Source organism: Mastomys coucha, unplaced genomic scaffold (assembly GCF_008632895.1).
Source record: "Mastomys coucha isolate ucsf_1 unplaced genomic scaffold, UCSF_Mcou_1 pScaffold13, whole genome shotgun sequence".
Lineage (NCBI taxonomy): Eukaryota > Metazoa > Chordata > Mammalia > Rodentia > Muridae > Mastomys > Mastomys coucha.
The window spans coordinates 13,231,373-13,259,165 of NW_022196895.1; the positions used below are offsets into that span (position 1 = coordinate 13,231,373).

The window sequence follows — 27,793 nt, forward strand, 5'->3', positions numbered from 1 at the left end:
CTCTGCCCCATTCTTCTGTCTAGGCATAATGCCTGGATGCCAGATTTTACTTCTTGTCCAAATTGTATATTTAGACTTTGTATTTTTTAGTAATTTGGCTGGATGGATTGAGTCCCTGGTTTTTAACTTTGTATTATGTACTCAATTTTGCAAGTCATACTTAACCATTTAATTGGATCTTACCCTTGGCCTGCTTTAGAGAGTAACTACCAGTGGTTCTGGAGTATATTACAGCTAAGTCGCTATCCTTGCTGACCATACACAGGCACACTGAAGAAAACATTACTGTGTCTAATATCCAGAACAGTGAAGAAGAACAGGAACTTGTAAGTCTCACAGGTCTGAAACTGAAATTGTACTGTCCACTTCATAGGTAGGCGAGCAATGTACAGCGAGTGACTGAGATCAGGTATGCAGTAATGATTATTGCTTATAAAACCAAACATCAGAATTTCCTGTGGTGAAATAAAAGCTATTAGCTGTGTTTAACATGTTCTATTGGTACAATGTCAAACTAGGTTCTGGATCATCTTCTTGGTTCTTGAGACATGAGCTACTAAAGGAAGCTCATCACAACTCTGAGTCATGTTTAGAATATTCTGGCCTGACAAATAGGACCAACATTTTCCCCCATATGGAAAACTGGTCCCTAGGTTCACGGTGCACCTTGTATGTAATGCTCTTCTCACCTGCATGAGCACTATACCTTCTTTGTCTCATATATGTAGAGGGAGACAAATCCCCACATGATGTATAATAGGCCAGATGTGTGCAGACTGTGGTGTGTCAAAACTGTCCATACAGAATAAATACCTCAATGATTCTCCACACACAAATACCTAACCTGCTTTGGGGAGAGGCCAGCTGATTTCACTAAATCCATTTATTCATCCCGAAGAATCTTTCCAGGGACTTGGGAACATATGTGATGAGTTTCCACTTGTAGGGTTGAAGTCACATATAAATCATTCTTCAATGAAAATGGCATCAGTGACTGCAGGTATGTGTGGCTAGGCTGGCTTTGCAAGGCAAATGTAGAAAATGGTGGTTCTGTGAGCACACTGGGCCCATGAGGAGTGAAACAAACTTCCTCATCCTCTTCACATATGCTCACAGCCCAACACTAAGGTGTTGTTAAGGAAGCAAGAAATAAATTTCAACTAGGGTGCAGGCAGTGAAGTCATCACTTCTATGACAGAAGCTAACTTATTTTCTGTAATAAATCTGGTGAAATATATTGATAGGCTTCGTGTCTTCTAAAATTGGCACTATTGAAAGCTGCCCTTTGCACTGAGAACATAATAGACCCTTCTCATAGAAATCTGTTTTTTGTTCATCCAGAGCTCAGTAATTAGCATATAATGTAATCAGGGTCCTCAGAAATAATTATCCACAAAGTACAGGCTGATAATAAGAGCTAAAAAGCTAGTTTGGTACAAAAGATAACAAGGAAACCTTACTAGAACATGATCATCGTGCTTAGAGAAGTATCTAGCTTCCTGTGATTGTTACTGGTAGCAAGTAAATGTTTCTAAATTGTCTCATTTACACAAAAGATAAGGAAAGAAGAATTTTATGTTCTTCCCTCCTCCCATGTTTCTGAATTCTTCAAAGTCAGTAAAACACAGCCATGAACTCAGGAAATAAATAGATGTTTTACTTGGTAAAGAATCCAACTTTCGAATGTGTCCCTCAAACCATCGGTTGGTATTTGATGTTTTCTAAGAACAATCTCACAGTGCTCAGTCACACACATACACACACACACACACACACACACACACACACACACTAGATGTTTTCTAAGAACAATCTCACAGTGCTCAGTCACACACACATACACACACACACAGACAAAATCAGATATGTACTCATACATGCACACACACACACAGAAATAGATATGTACTAATACACTCACACATGCATAACAAACATACACATGCATACCAACATGCATACACACGCGTGTGTGCACATACACACGCGCGCGCACACACACATACACACACACCTAGGAAACACTGAAGAGGAGGTGGAATGATTGTTAGGAGCCAGAGGTGAGAAAGAACAGGAGCAGAACTGACATAGAGTCCTCAATCATGGAAAGTGAAGAGAGTCCTCAATCACGGTAAGTTTGCTCATCCGAAGCAGTCCTACATGGGATTACATGATAATCCGAAGTCCTGATGCTTATCATGTAAGATAGAGAAGAACAGAGCAATTGGTGAGAGCAATATGGCAAACCTGGGATACAGAGAGCAGGGAGAGCCAGGAACCCAGTCATTATGAGACCACTGTGAAATCCTCAGTTCTTACCAGGCATCTGTCCTGGCCTGTGTCCCGTAACTCTGCCTTGCTCATTGAGGTAACCCCTCAGGGTCCTGTGTTAGTTCTGATGACCAGGAGTTAGTTATTTAGTGATCGCCACTACCACCATCATCATGTCTTCTAGCAGACTAAGAACACCTGCCAGAGCTGTGGCCATGAGTGAGAACGTCAACTTTTTAAAATTGAGAGCAGAGGACGTTGTAGATTTCTGAATTCCAAGGCAGGGGTGGGGGAGCCCAGAGATGAATGCCACTGCACCGTGCAGGGCAAGGTAATGTATCAGTGGCCTGAATGAATAAGAGCTTTGTGGAGGATGGTATAAGATATCTAAACATTTCGTCTTCTGGTCCTCAAATGGACATTTAATCCTGCTTTGCTCCTTTCCAACAGTGACTGTCTACTCTGCCTGACTGTTCTGAGAGTCTAATGAGATTACAATAGCAAACCACCCAGTTCATGTCTAACACCCATCATAACTAGCTTATATACTACATCGATGCACACGTAGCCTAGTAACAGTGATTTGGGTAAGAGTATATTTAAGAAAGCATCAAGGATGCTGTAAACATAAGCTATGCTCAGTAAATGCTGGCTTTAATGGAAGAAGTATCATAGAAGAGTCTAAGCCTTAAAGAGCTGTTTAAAATCTATTTCCTACCCAGAAGTTCAAAGGGAAAGGTCCCAGGGAAAGTGAGAAATACCCTGTACTGTGCATTCTGCCTGATTTTATTAGAGATGTTGATAGAGAAGAACTAGACACAGAGATCATTGAAAGTGATACAGGATTTGCAACCAGTTTTGCTGGCCAAAAGGGCAGTGAAGGACATTTACTAATGAGGGTAATTAAACATGCCTTGATAACCAGCAAAGCCTGGGTGGTGATAGCAGTGAGCCAGATAAAGGAGACTCACAATAGGAAAAAAGACCAGACAGTATACTAAAAGGGTCTATCCACTAGCCATAGCCCTAGGCAGAAAGAGATAACAGGCCTGTCAAAAGCAGACCTCTTGCAAATAGTTTCAAATAAGGCCCACTCTGGCCTTGACCACAGCGGTCCAAGAAGGGGCAGTGTCTGCAAGCCCCCATCAATGTCCACTCTTTTTCAGATAAGGATAAAAGGCCCAGGATTCTACCGCCCCACCCCCTTCTTAGGCTTCTCTTATTTGTTAAAGAAATCCAGGAACCCTGGCAGAGAAATTCAAAAGATAGAGATGCTAATCTGGAGAGATAAGACCTGCCCTTGTGAAGGGCTACTTTGCTTTGATTTCTTCCTAATCAGCTAGCTGCCAGGAAGAAGGCTGCTTTGTTTTGGCTGGAGGAGCTAGAACCTGGGTAATCCAGCTACATACGAAATTTGAAACACACCTACTCTGTAGAAGACAGCTGTAGTCTTGCTTCCAGGTATTAGCTTAATGGGTCTCTCAGTTCACTAAAGGTGGACAGATGTAAACTGTGGTCATTTCTTGCTGAAGGAACAGAACAGCAAAAGGAGTCTTTGAGACTACCTGTCTGTGACATCAAGCATAACAGACCTATACTTAAGAATCACAAGCCATATCCACTTACAGAGGAACAGTCCCCACTCACACCTCTAGCAACATACACGTTCCTTAAAATGCTACTTATTATGTTAAAAAACAGTTAACACTTGTCCAGATGTACCAAGGCCCCAGCTCCAGGCTCCTACTTCATTGCCCATTCTATGCTCTAAAGAAAAGAATTCTTAACAAGGACCATGGTAGAGTTGTAGAGAAGAGAAAATGGTATATAGTTCAACAAAGCCAGACTTCTCGGCGGGAAGTGATGAGCATAGCTTTCAGATTTAAAGAAAGGCATCTGGGTAGAAAAGGAAGGATTTGAATTAAATACAAGGTGGATAAGAATACAGGATCACAAGGTATCCCTCTTTTTCTTACGGACAGAGACAACAATTACAAGAATCCATCAAACATATTTTGAAAGAGGGCTAGCAAGATGACTCAGTGGGTGAAGGTGCTTGCCAATGAACCTGGATTTGATCCCAGAGTCCCACATAGAGGAGAGAACTGAGTCCTGCTTGTTGCCCTAAGACCTTCATGTGACATGTCGGCCATGGCATGTGCATGACTTCCTTCCCCCCTAACAAATACGTGCAAACACGTTTGGATTTTATCATATAGCAAGACATTAGAAAGCAACAATAATATAAGTCACATGGTAATGTAACGATGACAAACAGAAAAAACAGTAGAAGACAGTGGGCCACCAAACCACAGAACTACACACACATAATCATCTGCTGTGAGCCAGGATTCTTTCTCATTTAAGGTAATAGAGGATGAAGACAGAACATCCTAATCCACATCTTAAACCCCATAGAAAATCAAGCATAGATGGGTCCTAAGTGTGATTGACAAAATCTTTCATAACGCTCATGAGTATAACAGGTCAAACGAGACAAGTATATAAAGTCATACAAGCTGTTTGTGGGTATAGGGTTCATTATCATGACAGCTTGGGTCTTCTAAATGGAATATAAAGGCTTAACCACAACAGGAGCAATGACACACTGGCTACTGTTAAAGGAAAACTTCTGCTCATCATACGTCATCCTTAGGAGAATCTGGAGAGCAGGCTATGAGATGAGATCTTTAATGTACTCATCTGACAAAAAGCTCCTGTCTGTCATGTGTAACGGTTCTGTCAGCGCACTAAGAAGACAACATTATAGAAAGAAGAAAGGCAAGTTGAATCAAAGCTTTATAAATGAAGATACAACTGGTTGGTAAGCCAGCAGGGAAATCTCAACTAAATCATTACAAGACCCATTGTATCAGAGGGGCTGAAGTTTAAGACTATAGAGGTCAGGGAACTAAAGAGATAGAGGATGTTGGGCAACTAGCATTCACGCTGTGGGATGTGAGGCATAAAGGGCACAGCCTTGCACAGCCACATCAGGAAAATGAATGACTGTTCTCAAGCCCCACATGTACATGGAAGATACATGCCTAACACACGCCTAAGAATGTTCACTGACAGTTTACTCAGAATACTCAAATGGAGGCTAGGTATGGTGGTACATACCTTTAATCGCAGCACTTAGAACTGTGAATTGAGGCCTGCCTAGTCTACATAGAAAATTTCAGGTTAGCTCATGCTACCCCATGGCAAACAAACAAACAAACAAACCTGGAAACATAATTTCCAGTGAAGCAGGATAGATCAATAACACTCAGATGTTTCTTAGCACTGAACACTATTCATCAATGGTAAAATGAGCCACTTTTATACTACATGGGTGGGTCTTACAGTGAGTAGCAAATACAGACACAGTATCTAATGATGCTTTGTTTACATTAAAGGTAAAAATAAGTGTTATCAATTTGTCACAAGAGTAATTTATAAAAATCTGCTGGATTTTTTTTTTTCTTTTTGGCTTGGTGGAGATAGAAAGGGGATTTCTAGGAAGCTGGAGGGATCAATATGGGGGGTAGGTACACTCTCAAGCCTGTAGGGAGTCTCCTCTTCTCCACAGGATACTCAAAAGTTTGAGACTAGTATTCATATTCTAACATCAAGAATCGGTCAGCTACATGAAGAGGTCACAGTCTTAGATGCCATATGCCGAGAACAAAGTAAAGCCTGACTCCATGAGAGCAGGAAGAGGCAAGCCTCTATGATAGGCCAGCCACAGCCACCTTTATCTCCCACTCCCCAAGTAAGAGGACGATAAAATGAAACCGCCGCGAAATAAAGGCATTAGCACAAAACAGCTGACCTTAGAGGGAGCCATCAGTGGCCATGAGAGGATTTGCAGGCTTAGAGGGCTCATTCCTACCACCAGGGCCTTCCTATAGGCCTCTACTTAGAATACAAAAGGGTTCATCAAACAAAGCATGCAGAACTGCCCAACTGAGAGTGAAGAAGGAATACAGATTTAACAACTGCTGAAACGTTGCTGAAGGTGTCAAAGCACAGACAAGATGCCTATTAGAAAGCTTTTGCAAGGCAAGCATAGCAACCCTGGAGATCCAGAAAAGTTCTCAGGAAAGTGAGGTAGCAGTTAGAAACACAAAACATTCACGGCCGTAAGTTTGTGCGAGCCAGGGAACTCCAGCGTTCACAAAAGGAGGAAACTAAAGATTTATGGTGATATTTTCAAGGTTTTACAGAATGCCTTATGAACCCCAAAAGCACAGATGAGCATCAAGTTAAATGTCTTATTCAGGTTTTATTTAGATTTGTCAGCCACCATTCTACTCCCAAGTCCACAGAGAGTGACACTTCTCCTTGGGGACAAGTGCTTGCCTAAATGACTCTGGCAATAAATTGGACCTTGCTTGATTGGGAATTGGATCTTAGCTTTTTAGATTCACAGAGGCTAGGGCATTTCTGCTCTGTCTTCTTCTGCTGTGTCATCTTCACTCCTCCTCACCAGCAGGCAGGGTTCACTATTGAATCTGAAATATCAACCTAAACAGATGAAGCCAACGAAAGAAGAGATCTCTGCTAAATGAACTCGGAGAGAGACTGAAGCAACTTCTTGAAGGAATTTATATAAATGGGGGAATGGATTCAGATAGCAGACTCTGAGCTCCTGGTTTACATGCTGCAATGCTGGGAATATTGGGTCCTGCCCCTGCCCCTCCAATTTTATGAAACAACTATCAGTTACTATTATTATTTTTCTACTGAAGCCTTGTGAGGTGGTTTTAGGTTGACGCTTCCAAAGTGAGAAAACAGGGGCTGGAGATATGGCTCAGTTGTTAAGAGCAAGTACTGTGCAAGTATGAGCACCGAAGCTCAAATCTCTGGCACTCATCATAAAAGCCAAGCATAGAACTTCAGCACTGGGGGTCAGGGGCAGGTAACTCCAGGAAGCTCACTGGCTAGGTGGCCCTTCTGAAACAGGGCTTTGATCCAATGTGAGATCCTGTCTCAAAGTAGTGTGGCAGAGAACATCAGAGGAATATACTTCCATGACACCATCCTCACTGGCCTCTTTCATGTGTACATAAAGGTACACACAATGCACTCACACACATGCTTCATATACACACAGACACCCCAGAACACACACACACACAAACACACAAAATGATAAGCTGTGAGATGAAAAGCGCAACAATGAAAGCTGGATGTGATCAGTAAGTGAAAAGGTAGATAATTAAGAATTAAGTCACAAGTGAGTTTTAAAACCTCAATACATTTATACAAGTGAGAAACCCTGGGGTATATTTACAGAGCCTCTTTAATTAGTCAGTATTCAAACCAGCTTTACACACTTGAGTCAAGTTTTTAAGACATTTTAAACAGGCCTCTCTCCTAAATGAGAGTTCAGACTTTGTAAATCAAGAACACAACCTGCCATTATGGACTCACAGTAATACACATGACTTCACAAATATGAATGAGAAATGTCAAAGATGGAGACCAGGTATGAATGTGCTCTGCTAAACAAAAGAAATGCACTAGTTCATAACAGGTGCTGGGAAGTGTGTGTGTGTGTGTGTGTGTGTGTGTGTGTGTGTGTATATGTGTGTGTGTATGTATATGTGTGTATATGTGTATGTGTGTGTGTATGTGTGTGTGTATGTGTGTGTATATGTGTGTATGTGTGTGTATATGTGTGTATGTGTGTGTGTATGTGTGTGTGTATATGTGTGTGTATATGTGTGTGTGTATGTGTATATGTGTGTGTGTGTGTGTATGTGTGTGTGTGTGTGTGTGTGTGTGTGTATGTGTGCTTATACCGATTAGCCCACTACCAAACGCACTCAAGGCAGAAAACAATCTGTTGATGTTACCAACCCCTAGAATGCCAGGTTCTTTTCAGATTACTCTTTCTGACGTTTGTTTCAGAAGCAGAAACGGTGTAACTATAGCATCACACGTGTTGATGATATACCTGTTGTGACCTCTTGAGAATACTTCCTTACACTTCTCATCATTTCAAGATGAAATATATGTATGGATGGCTGAATGTAGGGTGTGACTCCAGACAAACTCAGATTCAAGTCCTGTGACCTAAGGTGACAACTACCTGGAACCTAAGTGGAGCTCATTTTGCAGTTATCAATAGTGGGGTGTTCTCATAGGAATGGAAGGTTTCAAAGATTTTAGAGAGATATTTGATGTATGTGGCCAATTCCTGGCATGTAATATGGAACTCTTAAATTGTTCTTAGGGCATATAGGAGGTCGATTCTGAGGAAAACCGCCTATGTTTTTCATGTATTGCTTATTCTCACCCTCCGTACATGTAGCCTTCTGTGTACATGGCACACAGAAGCAAATATTATTTAACATAAAGAAGAGAATTCTGTCACCTATTGAGCAACTACTGTAAGCCAGGCACCAAGACAGACACCATGGAGAAATGAATGGACTAGATGTGGCCTCTAAGTGTGAGTTTTTTCCACTGATGGTAATACGCTTAGAGGCAAATATTTGCTGCCTCAACCTCATTTTATGTCACCAGAGATTTAAATCATGCCTGTAATATTAAATTTGCCTGGGAAGTATCTGCAAAATAAGCAGACTTAGTGCTTTTTATACCAACCTTGTGTATCTAGAGCCCAGTATAAAAATTAATTGTACCTATATTTTAATTATCTAGTGGGGGAAAAAAGGCCAAAGTAAACAATACAAATTTATGTGAAATAGATTCAAGTTGTATGTTTCCTGAATCAATGATGTTAATAGAAAATGAATACAACTATAACTGGTATTCTGGGAACAATAAAAATTATGTGACTTTATGAGAAGAATATACCAACTTATCATATCATAATGTGATATGATAAATGGCAGAAAATGTGATGGTTTTCATAACACATAATCTTAAAAGATTTAAAACATGACTCACCTGGTCTTCTTCTCCTCCACCTTCTTCATCATATTTCAATATATTATCTCTTACATCATCTTCCGGGTCAATTAGAAGCTGCTTGGCTTGGCGCTCTTTATCCCGGCGTTTCATCCATACCACAAACATGAGAACAAGGACTAGACGGGGGAGGAGGAGAAATGCAAACTGCTGTTCACTCTGAGAGCCAGACTTACAGAACCTCAAACTACTGCATTCTCGACGTAAGCACATGGAAGGACCATGATACGTGATTCACTCTGGGTACTGGGTGTGGGCCTTGCCACCATCCTCCGCCAGAACACAGAGTGAAGACCTGGACTCTAGTCTCCAGCGTCCCATGGACATGCTGAGTAAACCCCTTTGTCCTGTGAGGCACGAGCTACGGAAGTGACTATGTGGCTTCTATCTTCATCTTGGCTTCCTAGAGGATCGATACCCTGACAGAATGCTCCATAAACTCCAAAGACACAAAACAGCACTGAACTGAACTGTGGAACTGGTCAGTTGTCATTATGCTCCCAAATTCTCAGAGAAAGGGGCTGCCCCTGGGGAACGAGGGCTTGCTTAGATGGTTAGGGCAGGAAATGAGAGCTGGGTGTGGAATTGGATTCCTGGTTGCTTTTTGACTCCCAGAGGCTGGGGCTTCTCTGTCATGCTAGTCTGCATTTTCCTCCCTACCTCGCTGCAGCTATGAAGGCACGGGGATTAGTTTGCTCACTGAAATAATATTAGCCTTTCATCCTTCACACTCAGTGCCAGGTCTGCAACCATAAATTCCCCCAAGTTGATGTTAAAATCAGTGCCAATTCATTTTCTTTCACAATGTCTGTGTCACTTTGTCATGGCTGAATCTATCATCCCTAAGTCTGTCTTGATAAGGCTGGCATATATGGCACATTCTGGTTGAAAGTGAACTGCATGCCTGAGCACACATCTAGGAATAAATTCTGTCTAAAATCGGAGGGTATCAGTTTACATCCTGAAACAAAAAGATTTAATGACTCCCATTTGAGCACATTTTTTTTATTATTGGCCATAAAAATAAATATCTTCCTTTAAAAGCCAGATACATGATCTCATTTGCCATTGTTCAGGGCTAAATCTAGCAAGTGGATTATTAGTATAGCATGCAGGTTTCAAATTATAGTCAAAGCAGTCTCCACACAGGAAGTAAAACATGCTCAGGCTTCTATAGTAATTGCTTGGAATAAAGGGACAGAATTCTAAATTACCAGAACACTTGTAAATGGAGAAAACATAAAAGAAATGGCCAACATTTTCAAGAAAGTGATTGGTGCATAGCGTGATCACACAATAAACTGGCCCCGCTGCTATTCCACAATAAAACACTCGGCCCGGGCAATTCATTCTTTTAACCTGCATGCTTAGCAGTGGTTCCTAAAGTACTTTCTGGTGGTTAATTCTTTGCATTCCACTGAACCAAAGATTGCAAAGTATCTTAAAAAGAAGAAATTCCTTAATCTGCACTTATGCTAAAGACAGACAATTTATTGAGCTGTACAATCATTTCCATTATCAAATGTGCTCTGTGTGGAGTATAATCTCTCACTATTTGGTGCGGTCCCTCAGAAACAAATACCTTGATCCCTGCATGACTGGAGCGAGTATGCTAACTGCACTTTATATGCAGGGAAGCGAAGGAAAGCAATACACTTATTTTCCTAAATCTTCAGCTAGGTGCCATAAATTCATACTCAAGTCATAAGGTGAGTGCTCAGACTTAGGACTGCTTAACACTTTTCTGTGGAATGGGCTTTGTGTGACCCCTCCCCCCCCAGCAATCAGCACAGAACATGGTTGAGAAGTCACGGGAACACAACTGGCGGCTTGTTGCAAATGTGTCAGTGCACTCCCTCATGTTCATTGTTGTTCTTTTGCTAAAGGGACTGACCCTGGCTGCCCCTGTACGATTGACAGGATGGTGCTCAGCCATCCAAAGGACTTGCTCAGTTATTTTGAAAGGGTTCCTTGCTGAGCATCGTAGAAGTAGAAAGACCCACGTTCTCTGAGACAAAGTACTCACTCAGCAGGATGATGATACACAGAAGGATAGCGATGATGGCACCTGTGCCAAGCCCTGCACCCACGATTCTGTCTACATCGGTGCAGTCTCCATTGGAGTCACACTGGCAAACTTTCACACGCAGGATGGAAATGTTGGACTTGGGGGGATTCCCTGAATCTGTGATAATGATGGGAACTTCATAGATACCAGCTTCCAAAAATTTTATCTTTAAATTGAGCTGAGCAAAATCACCTACACAGAAAAGAGAGAAAAAGAGAAAAAGTCTGACAGTCAACACCTGGTAAGATTTATAAAAAACAAAATACTCTTCTATTTTCCAGAATGTATTTTCTAACTGTAACCAATTAAACTAATCACAATTGTGCTGTACAGTGAAAAGCTGTTTTAGGTTTCAAGTGCTTTTAATATCTCACTTACGCCTTATATAGTATTTAAAAAAAGTTTCATGAGAAGATTATAAATCATATAAAATTAATTTCCAATACCAGGGCTCAAAACTACTGTACTACACATGCATACACATAATTAACCTGCTCTTACCATTAAGCCGGGTGATGGTCCAGTTTCTTTTAATAGTCACTGGAGATAGGGGAAGATCAAATGCAAACGGCCCTGCGTTTGGGTCTATGTCATAATCAAGTGCTGTGATGTTAATTGAATTGGGTTCTGGAGTTTCACAAGTCTCGGCCTCTTGAGGTAACACCTGAGGGGCGTTGTCATTGATATCAAGTAAATAGATTTGCAGTGTTCCTGTCCCACTCATAGGAGGGATCCCTAAAAGGAGACAAAAGTCATAGTTGAGGGCAACAGTTCCTTAGCTGATCCTCAAATGTGGTGATATTTTTTTGAAGCCTCTTGTCCCTATCACTGTATCTCATAGAAAAATGCTCACTGTCACAGTAGCTGAGCGGATGGTTTTCAGAGCAAGCTCATGGCTTCCTTCTCTCCTCGGATGGCCTTGAGCTGCTGGCCCCATCCTGGGAGCTGAGCATGGATGTCATGTCTCCTCTGCTCTAGCCGCCCATCACTCCATGCTCATGAATAGCCCACCCCTCTAAAACCAGTGGAGAATATCAAAGGAGGGGCTCATGAGAATATGGACCTAGCCTCTGGATAAGGCAACAGGACGTGTGAATGTATGGAGGAGAGTTCTGAAAGTTCAAATCCAGCAGTAGCCAATGCAACTATTGACAAGCAGGAAATAGAAGACGATAGGGATTTTGGGAACACATCCCCTGGAGGGAAAAACATGTTTCATTTATTCGCCAACTACACAAAAGCAAGGATGGGAAAGCTCTTTGTACACTAATTCACACAATTCCTGCGAAGAAGGTTTAAATAGGTAAGGGCCCTTAGACTCTGCAAACTGCTCATGGCCATGGCTTTTTTATATACTGTAGAATACACAAAACTGTGCATTTTAAGTGTTCTGCCTGACCTTAAACCTGCTCTCATCAGCCCTGAAAATCTTATCTCTCACAGCTCATGTGACTCTTTAGTCTGGCTGTATTATAATATCCACACCTACCTAAGAAGTTTTATGTGTGTGCATGTATAGACATACTATTTGTATTTATATGCATTTTATAAACAGTTATATATACTGAATCCCAGATAGTTAAGTGACATAGCAGGAGGTGATGAAATTAGGCAGGTGTACATGTCTACAGTCGTGAGAAGGAGGTGGGAAAGAATACAAGGAAGGCAGTGGACGAGAGGGCAGGAGCACTCTCTCTCCTCTCCGCGAGAGCCACCCTTTCTCTGTTTCTCTCCAAATCAACACTATGATGCTTGATAGCTTGAGGAATCTTTACATCTACTATCACTTTAAGATTACTTGACTAACTCAGAATAACTTTACAAAGCAGGCATCAGTGAAGCTATTTATCAACAAGGAAACTAGGGTACAGAGACTAAGAGCTTGCCCAGCCTAAGAAGTTCCCTCTTGAGCATTGAAATTAGACAAGTCCATCCATGGAGCTTCGTGGCTCCAAAGGGCTCACTTCTTGTTTCTCAAATATTCCTTCAATTAGAAGAATCCATCTTGGTAAGTGAAAAGCTCAGTTATACCTCACAGTCAACATGCGTCCATGTCACTTTATGACTCTTTGAGTCTCTATACAATGGAACTTTAAGTTCCAGCAAAGGGAGGAAAGGGGACTTTGCAGAAAGCCAGGAACTCTCCAGTAGGCACAGACAGATGCTTTACTGCCCCTGTAGCAGAGGCTGACCCTGCAGATGCCCAATGCTAAGAGGCTGAACAAACATCTTATATTAGAAAGGACACAAAATGCTGCACTCATCTGGGGCCAAACATATTTTTTTTTCCATAGTTGTTCATGCAAGTGGGTCTTATCACCACGATGTTTTAAAACTGCCCGTCTTGACCACCAATTTGAAGCTTGTATTTTTTCAACAAGCAAATACATTCATAGTCTAATGCTAAAAACATTTAAAAACATGGTTCTGATCCCATTTTGAAACTATTCACAATGACAGAAATATTTATGTGAATATTGCTTGTGTCAAGTACTGCTTTAAAAACTTTATTTGGACAATTCTAACTAACTTAAGTCAGTGGAAATTAGCTATTAATACCATTATATATTTGTTTCACAAAAATAACACAAAGGAAATAGAGTTGAAACTGTATTATGAACCCCACACAAAGAATTGGACTGCCGGGTGGTGGCACATGCCTTTTATCCTAGCACTTGGGAGGCAGAGGCAGATGGATGGGTCTCTTGAGTTTGAGGCCAGCCAGTTCTATAGAAGAACCGGAAGCTGGACATATGTGAGAACTAGCAAAGCTCTCATTTTCCATTTATTTATGTTCTCCTGATTTTAGATATTTAAGAGAACATACTTAGGTTTTTCAACCAACTCACACTGGAAAATAAAAAGTATCAAAATATATGTTTCAAAAGCAACACTTTTACAAAGCTCTTATATTCACTTTCTGTATATGCGCAAAAATAAATTTTCTAGCACATTACAGGAATTCGTCAGATAAAAAGCGCAGAGAAAGAAACACATGAAGAATATGTGTGTGTGTATGTATATATGTATGTACACACACACACACACACTCACACACACACACTCACACACACACACACACACACACACACACATTCTGGGAACACTTTAGACAGACTTCACCTAGTGGGAAATGGGAAGAGAAATTTGGGACTTCAAGATGAAACAAAACTTTAGAAACTTAATAGAGTAAAGGTCTGCTTTCTGTAACATTTAGTACTGCAGAAAGCCTGAATTCCTATGTCAGTACCAAAGGCACTGCTCTCTTTAACACACGGGACAATCCAGCAAATCTATTTGATTACATACCATTGTCAGAAGCAAGGAAGGTAGCATTATAGATGTTGTTTTTTACATTTGGCGATTCTCTATCCAAAACAGCAATAGTAGTGATGTGCCCACTCACAGGATCTATTTTCAGCCAATTGGCAGGATCAGACAATTTTGTGTATCTGCAAAATGAAAGTGCAGAGACTCAAATATGTTTTGATAAGAAACTTAACAAATGCCAGGCAGTGGTGGTGCACGCCTTTAATCCCAGAACTTGTGAGGCAGAAGCAGGTGGATTTCTGAGTTCGAGGCCAGCCAGGTCTACAGAGTGAGTTCCAGGATGGACAGGGATACAGAGAAACCCCGTCTCGAAAAACAAAACAAAACAAAACAAAACAAAACAAAAAAATCAAGAAACTTAACAAATAAAGCCTAGTAAATGTTGCAGGTTTAAACACAAAGAGGTAAAGCCCTCATTGATTTACATGGCTGTAGGTGATGGCCAGATAAAGAATTTTAAGGTAGAAATGTAGAAATGTATGTCTGTGGCAGTGATTTCAGGAGGTATGAAAAGGCCATGATGCGCCAAAAGCACAGGAAAGTCTGCGAAGCTTTTAGGGTAAAACACAACAGACAGTCTCACTGTGGTGAGCTGAGGTAGATTTAGCCAATCTCAGTTCAGACGCTTGCCTACTTCAACCCATAACCTAGGTACTAACGATGTTGCTCAAATATAGTCTCTAAATCAGGGCCCTGTCATACAGGACCTGGAGGAGTCAGAAGCTAAAGTACACAGCGCAAACCACCTCTGATGCTTCACCACCTTATGGGAAAGACAGAGCCTCACCAGGGAGGTTCCATAAAATCCCATTCCCACCAAGACCCCCGAAATGGGGCCAAGCCTCAGACTGTGTCCTTCAAAGAGTCCCACAGGCTTTCACCCGTGAGAGCAGATTCACTTCTTTGAACTCCTTTTCAGATTGTGAGCTGAAGTTTTGAAACTCAGATAAATAACACATAGATTGGACATGCTATGGTATATTTTGAGAGATGAACTCTACAGGATTTTAATGCGCCTATTAACCAGTCATATAACTACCCTGATCCCCATGTATGGAATTGGGGACTCAGAGTAAATCATCTGGTAGCAGCCATTCTGAAAGCACTTCAACCAAATTATGAATTAATTTTTAAAATGATTTTGGGCTACTACAGAGAACAGTTGGATGGAGTAGGCCCTGCCAGTCACCCAGTCCCACCTCAGGATTAATTAATTAGCTTTTTCTGAGGCTGGAAGTCCATGCATACACATCTTATAGGTTTGTTGCCCAGGTATGGGGTGAACATCATTCATTGGCCCGTTTTGGTCTGGCCTATGTTCTCATTTTGCTGGACGTGTGGGAAAGAGAGAGCTTGTAATTTCCTGAAGCTTCCCTGTTCACTTACAGTGTTGCTTCTTTGTGTGTTTGATACAAAAGTATAGGCTAAATAATTGATATTTTTAATGAGAAAGACATTTTTTCCTTCTACTAACATATGAATAAATGCAGTCTTATATTTTTTAACCTAATAAAGTCATGGATGTCCTAAGAAGGAAATACGCCAGAGAATTCAAAATTATTTCAGAATCCATGTCTGTCTTCATCTGATATTTCTCTGGGTGCTGAGGACTGAAGGAGACTATTGTTGTAAAATAATATTTAATCTCAGAAAATATGGAATATTCTTTATAAGACATGGGAATGCTAGAGTTCAAAGATGAGTTTTCTTTAGGAATCCAGCTCCTGGTGAGTTCCTCACGCCCCAGTGGATGACGCCACACCCATGTGCATACAGTTAGACCAAACTAGACCCAGAGGCTATAAGACAGAGTACATGAAGGTGGGGAGGAAATGCAGTAGGGGAAACTGGGGGGAATGAAGGGGGAAGGACTAGGCTGAAACTGCATCTATGCATCAAATTCCTAGAGTAAATAAGCATTACATTCAAAAGTAAGAAACAATAATTTTATCTTCTAATAATTACTTTTGGTTGTAATGGACTTTTTTTTTTAAATATGGTACATTTAATAATTTCCACACAAAGCACAGAACAGACACCATCTAAGGACATGATAGTAGTGTTTCATACCTGATATTCTGTTGCATATATCGATCGGGGTCCTGAGCAGTGAGCGTGGTCAGCAAGGTACCTGCGTGGAGGCCTTCCTCTTGGCGAATGATTTTAGGATTTGGGGCAAAATAAGGATTTTCATTGACATCAATAACTGTCACAGATACAGTTGCTGTTGACTGAGGTGGGTGCTGAATCCCCTTAGCTAATGGCACTTGGTTTTCTGCAGCAACAGTGAGGACAAACATCCTATTCGTTTCAAAGTCAATTGGCTGAAAAAGAAAAATGGAAACCATTTTTTTTTTAGAAGTAAGAATATTTCGTTCTGCTATTCATCTGTCTCTGAGTCTCGTTTCCAAAACATTAACTTTTACCCTTCAGTTAGCAAAATTTCTTCAGTGATTTCTGGAAAGCATGTAGGACTGCCTCATTGGAACATACCCTGACAGAGAGATTTATGTTCCTCCAAAATTGCATGTGATTGTTGCATGGAGCCATTTATTTAGATGTCTGTAGAAAATTGATTTTTTTTTTTTTTGAAAACCAAAACTAGTAAATAATCTGAGGTCAGGTTAGAGCATAAGATTTATAATCTCAAACACTGAGGGAAAACTACCTTTCATATAAGAAAACTTTCACTAGTTTGCAATGAATTGAAAAAAATTACTATACAGTTAAAAATACTATATAATTGAAAAATGCTATACAATGTTTTCAAATGAGGGCTAAATCCTAATCCACTTTAAGTGTCTTTCTGGGCTGGTGAGATGGCTCAGCAGGCATGCTTGCTGCCAAGCCTGACTGGTCTGAATTCCATACCCCAGAACCATGATAGAAACAGCTGATTCTCCCAAGTGGTCCTCTGACATCCCACACATGTGTCTTGGCCTTCACACCTCCCCACCTCCAAAACAACCGACAAATCACTCAATGTAAATAAAAAGTATCTTTCATAAATTAAAATACACATTGTGGAGTGAAGCATGTTTACACATGCTCCTCTTAAAACAAGTGTTTTATAGGTAGCTTTTTTTTTCTCTTTACTTAGCAAACTAAAAATCTGGCTGTCTTCCATAATAATTGTGAATATTTTGCTGGATTTTAAGACTCCCACATGAGAACACTCTAAATGATTAACGCAATGTACAAATAACCCTTTATGTGAATATTAACTGCTAGAGTCTCACTGAGTCCTCTATCAGTAGAACTCTGTAGGAATTTCACTCTTAATTCCCCTTGGTCACTGAGTAATGGAAATCCAGTGTGCTTGGTAATGACAGGGAAGTTCAGAGGGTGTTTATTTTCTTGCTGCTGTTGGTAATCTAAGAATGACCAAGAGCTGAAGCTGATGAGAAAGCTACGTAATTAGCACAAAACACAGCAACATCCTACGCCAGCTATCTCCAAATCATCAAATCCACCGAAGTTTTTTCTCATTCCAGGACTTTGAATTCTGCAGGGCCACCTCAAATTCTTTAAACAAGACAGGAAAGAAGCTGGTAAGGATGTAATATGTTGAACGACTGAAATGCCCTTGTTGACATTTACTGATGTTAGTGATGTCTGAGCAGTTTGAGACCCACATCGTGTATATTAACCTCATTGTCCTTCACAAATGCACAAACATTTGGAGGCCGGACTCGAGCCCCCTCCCACCAAGGCTGTGTATGTAAGTGGGGATGGCTGCACAGCTTTGCAGGGCAGAGCTGAGAGGCAAAAACAGAAAACTGAGGTCTGGGCTGGCACCATCCTTTCCTACTTGTCATGTGTCCAGGAGATTTCCAGCCTCCATCTCTTTCCCCTCCTATGCACACAGATCAGGGCAGACTGGTGGGTTCAGGCACTCAAGTATTTTTAGGTAGAAGAGATGGCCACCTGAATGGCTTTCACAACTATGTGTTTGTTCCTATTGAAGAGCTTTCTCTTTGTGCCTGCCACCATATCATTTTGTTTCTTTCTTTTTACAATAAAGCTAGTCTTGTTTCTTGTTTGTTTCTGGTTTTCTTTTTTTTTTTTTTTTTTTTTTTTTTTTGAGTTGAGGTTTCTCTGTGTAGCCCTGGCTGTCCTGCAACTCACTCTGTAGACCAGGCTAGCCTGGAACTTCCAGAAATCCAGCTGCTTCTACCTCCTGAGTGCTGGGATTAAAGGTGTAAGCCACCATGCCTGGCTAGACTAGTGTCTTAAAGTCACAAAAATAGCATTTAAAAATAGCCATGTAAATACAAAAAAAATTAATAAAATATAGGCTCCCCCAACTACTCGTTCCATACTACTTTTGTGATTTTTTTTTCTTCTGTCTTTTCATTCATTTACTCTCTTCCCAAACTCCATGAGAATAAGCATTGTATCTCTCCACTCCCCTCTTACTCCTCCCACTGCCCTGATGGGGACTGAACTGAGAACCTGGTGTTTGCCTGACAAGCACTCCAGCTATCGACGGATGGCCAACCCCCCCAGGATATGAAAGGCCACTAATGGAACAGCTATAGTCCCTTTGCTGAGGACACCATGCCTTCAGAATGGTAAATCTTTCCAAATTGACTTTAATTGTGATAATGGGAGAGAATTTATGTTGTCCTCAGTCTCAACATAAATGAGACATCAACACATAATGCACTAAGTAGTCAGGAATTCCAGACTTGGTAGTATTTCAAAGGAAAAAGGTCCCAAGATTCTACAGCAAAGTAATGGGAGAGGGCACAGGCTGGTGCCTGCTAGGGAGCTGTCTGGGTCTGTGGTTCCAAGGATACTTACTTTTACCACTGTGACTAGCCCATCATTGCTGTTGGGGTCTGTCAGGATGGCAAACCTTCCCGTAGGGTCTCCACCACTGATTCTGTAGGCCGCATTCCAGGCTGGCGTGTGGGGCTGATCTTTGTCAGTGACAGTTAGGTTGGCGACAATGACATCCACCCTGTTCTCAGGAACTTCTCCGTAGAACTGCAAGAAAGACAGACCTCAGTCTGAGATATGGCCCACTGAAGGACAAGCTGCCCGATGACCACACTGCCCTGATTTTACTGCCCCATTAAAATTTTACGATCTACACTAAACAAGGAGATAGGTATTGCTGGTAATCACCCAGTTTATGTCTGACTAAAAAGAAAAGATGCTGGAACACTTTTTAGTCACCCAGTATTTCCTTTTTTTTTTTTTTTTTTTTTACATTTATGCTGCAGTTTCATTAGTATTAAAATTAGCATCCATTTGTGAATATCAGTGTGATTAATGTGAGGTCCAGAGCAAAGACTTATACATAGGAAATAACTTGACTCGGGATCTAGGTAATTACTCGCTGGAAAAGAAGCACAAATCAGGCATGGATTTCAGGCATCTGAAACACTGGAAGAATTCTGTTACCACTACACCAAGGTATTTGTTACAGGCAGAGTATTTTAACTTCTGTGATGAGGTGAGGGGTGATGAGGATCTACAGTACTCAGATGCCCATTTTAAAGCCCATGCTATAAAAACATCTGAGTCAATGGCCACTCCTCTATCAGGGCAAGCATGTTTCATTTCTATTTAATGCATTTATTATTCATAACTAAACTTCTTCCAAATAGACCACAATGCTGAAGCTCTTTGAGTGACAGGTTGTACTCACGGTCATGGCAGTAAACTCTGGAGGATTGTCATTGACATCTGTCACTGTGATGACGGCTGTGGCTGTGTTTGAAAGGCCATAAGTGGGATTGCCTTCCATGTCTGTGGCTTGAATTATTAACGTATACTGTTGCACTTTCTAAAGAGACATAACGATAACAAGTTAAATGATGCTAATTCCTCAAGAAGACATAACAATTGTTCTGCAAAGGGTTCTTTATTACTCACAGAGAGCACAACACCCTTCATTCTGATTAACATGACTTGCAATTTCCCACATGGAGTTTACTTTAACTCAGGAAGCACAGGTCTGGTCCTTGTCTGGGGAGATTTAACTATGTATATTCACTTTGACTATTGAGAATGAATGCACTGAACACTTTGCAGATGTGTGAAATTCATGGCTGAGTTGAAGCCTCCATCTGGTTTCAACCTTTTTCTTTTGCTACAAGATTTTCTTTTGCCAATAAGTATTCAAGTCTTCTGGCATCTCATATATTAATTCCCAGGCAGGTTAGGACAGTAAAGGTAATGAGGAAGCCACGAAAAAAGGAAGTATATGCGATTCACAAATTGACAAAGTAGGTTTGCCTACCCTTAATATTTTATATATCTATGCATGGATATTCTGTACTGTTACATATATTCTGACTTTTATAATTAGGTGATAAGAATATTTCCCCCATTCCTCATTAGTACTAACTGTTTAAAAATTACATAAGAGCTATTTATAGTTTTTAAAAGCATCAAAATTTCAGGCATGAGAAGGTCGCTTAGTGGTTAAGAAGACTTGCTGCCCTTGCAGAGAATTGGGGTTTAGAGCCCACAGGTTGGTGCACAAACATCTCTAACTCCAGGAGTTTGGATGTCCTCTTTTGACTTTTGTGGGTTCCAGGCATGTATGCAATGTACATAATATCATATAGATAAAGCATTCATACACATAAAATAAAGAAATAAAACATATTTGAAATACAAGTTCAATTGAAAGATATACATTTAAATTATTAGTCGTGGAACAGAACAGGTACTGAATTGAATAGGAACATAATGAATGGATCAGCACTGAGATATAATAATCTGTTCTTTTGAGTACCACCCTATCACAGATATAGACAGGAAACATTTACATGAAGGTGATTTTTATTACGCAAGCAGACATTACTTGAAAAATACAGACTGGCGATTTTAACAAAGAGCCAAATGAAACTATAATGAATGTTTAATGAAAGTTGAGATTATCTTAAAAATCTATACTGTCAGCCAACAGCATTTTATTTGCGGAAAGTCTAAGCAAAAGCACTACCTAAAGGCATTTGGAATCTCCATGAGAATTGGCACAGAATAAAAAGGATCATTTTCTTAAATGCTAAAGCATTCTCAACAACAAAACTCTTTTCTTCACACTAAACAAAACAAGTGTCACTGCAAAGTGCAGCTCCTCTGGTTCTAAATATAGCCGACATTATAAACGGCCATTCTTCCAAGAGACCTGCAGCTTGGAGGAAAGGGGCACAAATTGTGGCATTTGATGTAGTCATTAGAGGGAAGGGCAAGGACCAGAAAGAAATGGGATGGAAAGCCAACCTCACACACAAGAGTTTAAACACTGCTGGTGGATTGAACGCCAATCTCTAGCAGATATTTACATTGGTTTCCTCATTTCTTCTTATAAGAAAATATAACATACTTTTTAATTGGAAAAAACCTGCAAATATGTAGTACAGGATGAACCATTTTAAAGTTGTTGTAACCTGCAACATTTTTACTCCAGCCCAGAGTGAGCTAAATGGCTTTCCTCCTCAAGCCTATTGCTTTGGAGAAAATCTTGGAGTCTGACCCCTTTAACTACAAACAACAGATGGCTGCTAGAGAGAGAGAATTCGTCACTCCCAGGGACGAGCTCTTTAATTGGTTACTCAATTCAAAGTGGTCAACCCTGAAACCATATACACACAAGTAACAGTATGGTGTGTGTGTGTGTGTGTGTGTGTGTGTGTGTGTGCAGCAATAACAATTAAAGAAAGGCCATCAATTTGAGTAGTAAGGTGGGAAGAAGCAAGGGCTTAGAGGGAGGAAAGGGGAGGGGAAAGTGATATATATTTTAATTAAAAGATAAATCTTATAGTTGTTCATTCACTTTCACCCTTTCATGGTTACTGAGAAACCTCAGGGGGACATTTGATCAGCTTCCCAACTGAAAACTACAGAAATAAAAATGTACTATGATGGGGGCTAACAGACAGCTCAGCAGGCAAGCAGCACTGGCTGCTCTTTGAGAGGACCTAGGTTCAAATATCTACCCCCACATGGTGGCTCACAACTGTCTATAACTCTAGTCCCCAGGTTTCTGACTCCCTCTTCTGATCTCTGAAGGTACCAGGCATGTATGTGGTATGCAGACATGCATGGAGGAAAACATACATGCACAGAAAATTAAGTGACATTTAAAAAATGTATGATTTATGAAATGCCATTTGTGTAGCTACTATGGTTCTAGTAACAATGAAAATCTAAGTTTTCTTTTAATAATGTTATAAAACATAGGAACCTACAGAGTTTCCTAATGTCTATTCTATAAAAAAATACTTAAAATTTTACAAGCACACTAGATACAACTTTGAGTTGAGCTGAGTTGTTGGGATCCATTGATATCATTGAAATTTCCTATTGCTTCAAGCTGGTATTAAAACTCTTTAAGCTTCACAAACATTTTGTTGGCTGTATTCCTGCCATCCCTGGTTTTGGAAGCTTGAGACAGGAGGATTGTTATTAGTTCCAGACCAATCTGGGCTATAAAATGAATTCAAGGCCAATCTGGGGTGTAGAGTGAGACCATGACTCAACTACAAAAAGTCAAAACTTGGGACACTGTTATTTCTTAAATAGGATGTTTGTGAAAATCAAAGTAACCACCCACTTGACAAATAACATAGTCACCACGTGCAAGCAGCATGCTGGAAAATGCTCTTGCTTTTGGTAAGGCAGGTCTGCTAGCTTAGGATCTCAGCATCTGAACTACCCAAAGGGCCTTGCTTAATTGACTCATGCTTGCCTGGTGTTGATGTGTGACAGCTCCAATCGCTAGAAGTACTTGGAGTGCTACACAGGATGCAGGATCCAGTGTAGCTCCAAGCTCTTCCCTTTCTTCCTGCTCCAGATGATAGAAGCTCTTTTTAACTTTGCTTATTTCCAATGCCACCTCTCACTGACTTGTGCATTTTAGCAAAGCTACTTGTGATCATTTCTTTTTTTCTCATACTTTCTGTATTTATATTCAGTGTCATCATGGCCTGTTCTACCTCCATGTCACTTCCCTCTGTCTATACCAGAAATTCTCCACCAGTGCGACTGTGCCCAATGAAAATACCTTTTTCAATGTAAAGACTTGGGAATATCACTGGCATATTATGGGCTCTGGCTGGGGATTCCGCAGAACATGCACAGGACAGACCCTGCACCAAGAACTAGTTCAAAGTGTGTACAGTTTCTGGTTGAGAAAGCTTGGTCTTGAACAATAGCCTTTCTATTGTTCTGGGCCAGACAGATGAAAGTCAACTATTTAAGGTCTTCTGAAATTCCTTGAGGTAGAACTGTTCTGGGCCTTAGGGAACATGCTCTACAACACATTTCTATAACCAGATCTAACTTTTATGTCTATTCATAGTTCAATTTGTGTTAGCACACGGCCCTCGACACATAAACACACACCAGAAGAGCACATAAAACTACTTTTACAAGGAACTGCAGGTGGTTGTATGAGCGTTGGCATCATTATTCCAAATTGGGAAGCAAGAAACTCTGGAGGGCTTAAATGAAGGGATGAAGGAGACAGTGAGGTCAATGCCTTACAGGGTGGGTCTAAGACACCAAAATAAAAGACTTCCACCTTCATTCCAGGAGGTGTGATGAGCAACTTTACCATTGAGGAGACTCAGCATGTTTGCCGAGTATGAAGGGGGCTGCAGAGAAGTGAGAACTAAACTCTGTAGCAAGAAGGAGGTCACACGTCAGGACCAACAAGGAGGCCAGGGCACAAATATACAAAGTATTTGGCCTAGGAAACAGCAAACACTGGCCTTTCCCTGCCAGGAAAATGCGCTGTAGAGCAAAAATAATGGACAATGCTCCATCAGAAAAAGGAGACTGTCAATTATGCCAGTGGAAAAAAAATGGCTGCAAGGATTTATTGAGCAGCATGTTCACTGAATGCTGAATGCACTGTCCTACCCTCTGTTCTTTAATCTATTTCAGTATCCTGCCAACCCTTTCACGAAATCCATGTTACTGATGCAGAGACCAAGGGTTATAGGTTAAAGAAGGTTCAACAGCTCCCAACAAGCAGATCCCCAGAGTCAAACCTGGCAGAGAAGCTGTGGGAGGCAGTGCAGTTTTATAGGTTCATGTGTTTGAATAACTGGTCCCTGCTGGTGGGACTGTTTGGAAAGATTGTGGGACATTTAAGATGGAGAGGCAATAGGTCACTGAACTCCAGGCTTTCTAGCCTGAATCTACTTCCTATTTCCTCTCTGCTTCCTGGCTGTGGAAGGTCTCCTGCTCCTGGCACCATACTTTTTTCACCATGATGGGTTGCAGCATCCCTTGAACTATGAGCCAAAATGAACCCTCTCTTAATTAAACTGCTTCATACAGGTATTTTGCCATAAAAGTAAGAAAACTAATTGCTACTGGTCATCCTGAGAAGGCAGAGATTAGACATGAAGAGAAAGAAAAAAAAAGAAAGAGGAGATTAAAGTCAGGAACAGGTATTGTAACAAAAAGTCAGGAGTGCATTTTTTAAAAAATGCCAGAAAATGATGGTGTGGGGAGGGGCTGGAAGGCCTTAGATTTCAAAACTTTAAAGAACATTTTTAAAAACTGCAGATTAAAGAAAAATTAAAAGGTGACTCTGGTAAGTGTTTCAACTGTTAAAGACTCCATCACTGGAAGGTGTCATACGTCCTGAGAGAATGATAGTGAAAATTACTTTCTACAAAAAGGAAACTGTGAATTTTAATAGAAATAAAGGAATTCAAGCCTGTATAAAAAGTCAAAGTAATTTAAACCCAGCCTCAGGCAGAATTACCATAAACCATCCAAGATAGATGTATTTTTTTCTTGGGGAAATGACTTTCAGAAAATGGAAGGCTTTCCATAATTTCCTCTGGTAACTCATTGTTGATTTTTAATAATTCCACTGTCAAGAAGTGATTCCTCATATCGTATCTAACCCATGCTCCCATAGCTTCCCATCTATTTCTGCATTAGTGTTATCAAGGGTGGCGGATGGTTTCCCCGTGAACTGCAGGATATACTTAACTACAATTATACCCCACTTCAAGCTTTTATCGTGCAGGCTAAATATAGCCTCTCTGATTTTTAAACATGGTTGGTCTGCGAAAGGAAAACTGTCTTTAATTCTTTATGCCTCTTTCTTGCCATGAAAGAGCCTGGCTAAACACAAGAGGAATCTCAGGGAGAAACTTAGTGAAGCCCTGAATTCCATATCTCACAGGAACTCTCGTGTGGAAGAAAAAATATTACAGGTGCAACCTGTACTAAGTCTTCATATAATCAGTCTTACCCCGGGGAGAGACTATTGAAAAATACTCCATAATCTTACCCAAATATGGTATTCATATTGAGTTTATGGTATCAGAATATTGTTTCATATTACAGCAGAAGAGGCAGAAACACTATCTTGAGCTATCTTTCTCTGTTTTTCTTTGTCCAGTATATGTGGGGTATCCTCGTGTAACTGTGCAGACAAACATCCCTGTCTACATCACGGGAGGATGCCAACTGTCCTGCGCTATCTCTCTCTATATATTAACCTGTTGAAACAGGGTTGCTTTCACAGAATGTGGAGCTAGGCTGCCCGCCAGCCAGCCCCAGCGACTCTCTGGTCTCTGCCCTGACAGAGTGCTGAGTTTATAGACACTTTGCAATGAACAGCTTTTTATGTAGATTTGGGGAATCCAAAACAGGTCTTCATGCTGGCACAGTGAACACATATATCCACTGGGCTGTTTCTGACTGGTTCTGTTACTTGGTTATGATGGTTCTAGAACAATTTTGTGTATATAACTAATTACAATAGCAATGTCGCCTTTAATTCAATTCACACGCACATTACTGCAGTAGAGAGAACATAAAAAAACAACTTCTTGTCAATAATCTATATCATGGTGCCTATAATATTTCTACTTGACACAATCTGAGGTTCTGGTACAGCAAAGACTGGCTCAGCCTGAAAATTGCAAAGCATAATTTCTAGGTGTTGACACTTTAAAAGAATTCACTCAAACAATGATCATTGATGGTCAATGGCTTTGAGAAGCTGAAAGACAACTGCCAGGACACAGAATAGAAAACAGATGTCAAAGTGTCCTGATAGGTGCCTAGAGAAGGCATAAGAAGGCTGGAGAATAGGAAGGTTCAAGGTCTACAAAACCATGCTCAAAGGCCCTTTCAGATAGGCCCTCACAAGTGAAGAACAATGGTACTCAGCTCTATTCATCCACCTGGCACGTCACCAAAACATGCACATTCTTGTACACTGTTAGATTATTAGGTGTGGTGTTCAATGCCATCAATGTTGCAGTTCCAACAGAATAGTATTCCAGAGGTGTGATTTTCAGTACCACCAGCTTTAAATGCTCAACAGAGTAAAATTAACACAGTACCAGTCTTCAGAGTTGGAAAGTAACTTCTCTTAGAGTTCAGGAGCAAGTTCTAATAAAGATGATAATTCCCTTATACAATACTCATCATGAAATTCACAGAAGCCACAAAGACCCAATCACATATACATATACATATACATATACATATACATGGAGTCTCTTAAAAATTCATTTGGAGACATATTACTTGACTACAATGTCCAACTTAGTTCCCCACAAAAACCATTAGCTACGAATAAAAATAGGACTCTGAAAAAACTTTAAAAATTGGAAACAAGAGAGTATTGGCTTAACTTAGTCAAATATCAGTGCGTCTAGCATTAATTAAGACCACACACATATCATTTACAACATTAAGTTCTCTGAGAACTTGCACTGCTGACCAGAATGGAAGTGAGCATTACTGCTTGCCCCTGAGACCACTCGCTCCTTCAGGAGAGTGTTGGGTCTGCTCACCTCTCGATCCAGACCAGCTGCCACAGTGATGATGTCCCCAGTCTCATTGTTGATTGTAAACATGTTGGGTGAAGGGGTGCTGGGCGCCTGGGACAGGATCCTGTACCGCAGCATCCCATTCAGGGCATTTGGGTCATCTGCATCAATGGCAGTGACTGTCATCACATACGTCCCTAGAGAGTGAAGAGACATCAGATAATTACCTGTCATTTCAGGGCCCCTAAAATCAGGTCTCTTTAGTATGTTAACATTTTGACTTATTTACATACAAAAACATTTTAAGTCCTTCATACAAAAATATTTTTAAAATTCTTAACCATGGCAGTGTAGAGGTCAGTCAGTGAAATGTTTGGCATGCAAGCCCTAAGGGCCAAAGTCAATGCCCAGGACCATGTAA

At 40.6% G+C, this 27,793-nt stretch overlaps 1 protein-coding gene across 1 annotated transcript in view; it reads right to left on the bottom strand.

Annotated features, from left to right (window-relative positions):
* Cdh2 (cadherin 2) overlaps nucleotides 1-27,793 on the bottom strand; it is a 215,198-nt gene that overhangs the window by 21,548 nt on the left and 165,857 nt on the right. Inside the window, exons 7-14 of the mRNA XM_031365043.1 lie at nucleotides 27,397-27,569; nucleotides 20,256-20,393; nucleotides 19,403-19,588; nucleotides 16,667-16,920; nucleotides 14,576-14,718; nucleotides 11,768-12,001; nucleotides 11,225-11,458; nucleotides 9,178-9,317 (exon numbers count right to left, since the gene is read on the bottom strand). Of these exons, the coding sequence (XP_031220903.1) occupies nucleotides 9,178-9,317; nucleotides 11,225-11,458; nucleotides 11,768-12,001; nucleotides 14,576-14,718; nucleotides 16,667-16,920; nucleotides 19,403-19,588; nucleotides 20,256-20,393; nucleotides 27,397-27,569 (1,502 nt within the window). The remainder of the gene's footprint in view (nucleotides 1-9,177; nucleotides 9,318-11,224; nucleotides 11,459-11,767; nucleotides 12,002-14,575; nucleotides 14,719-16,666; nucleotides 16,921-19,402; nucleotides 19,589-20,255; nucleotides 20,394-27,396; nucleotides 27,570-27,793) is intronic.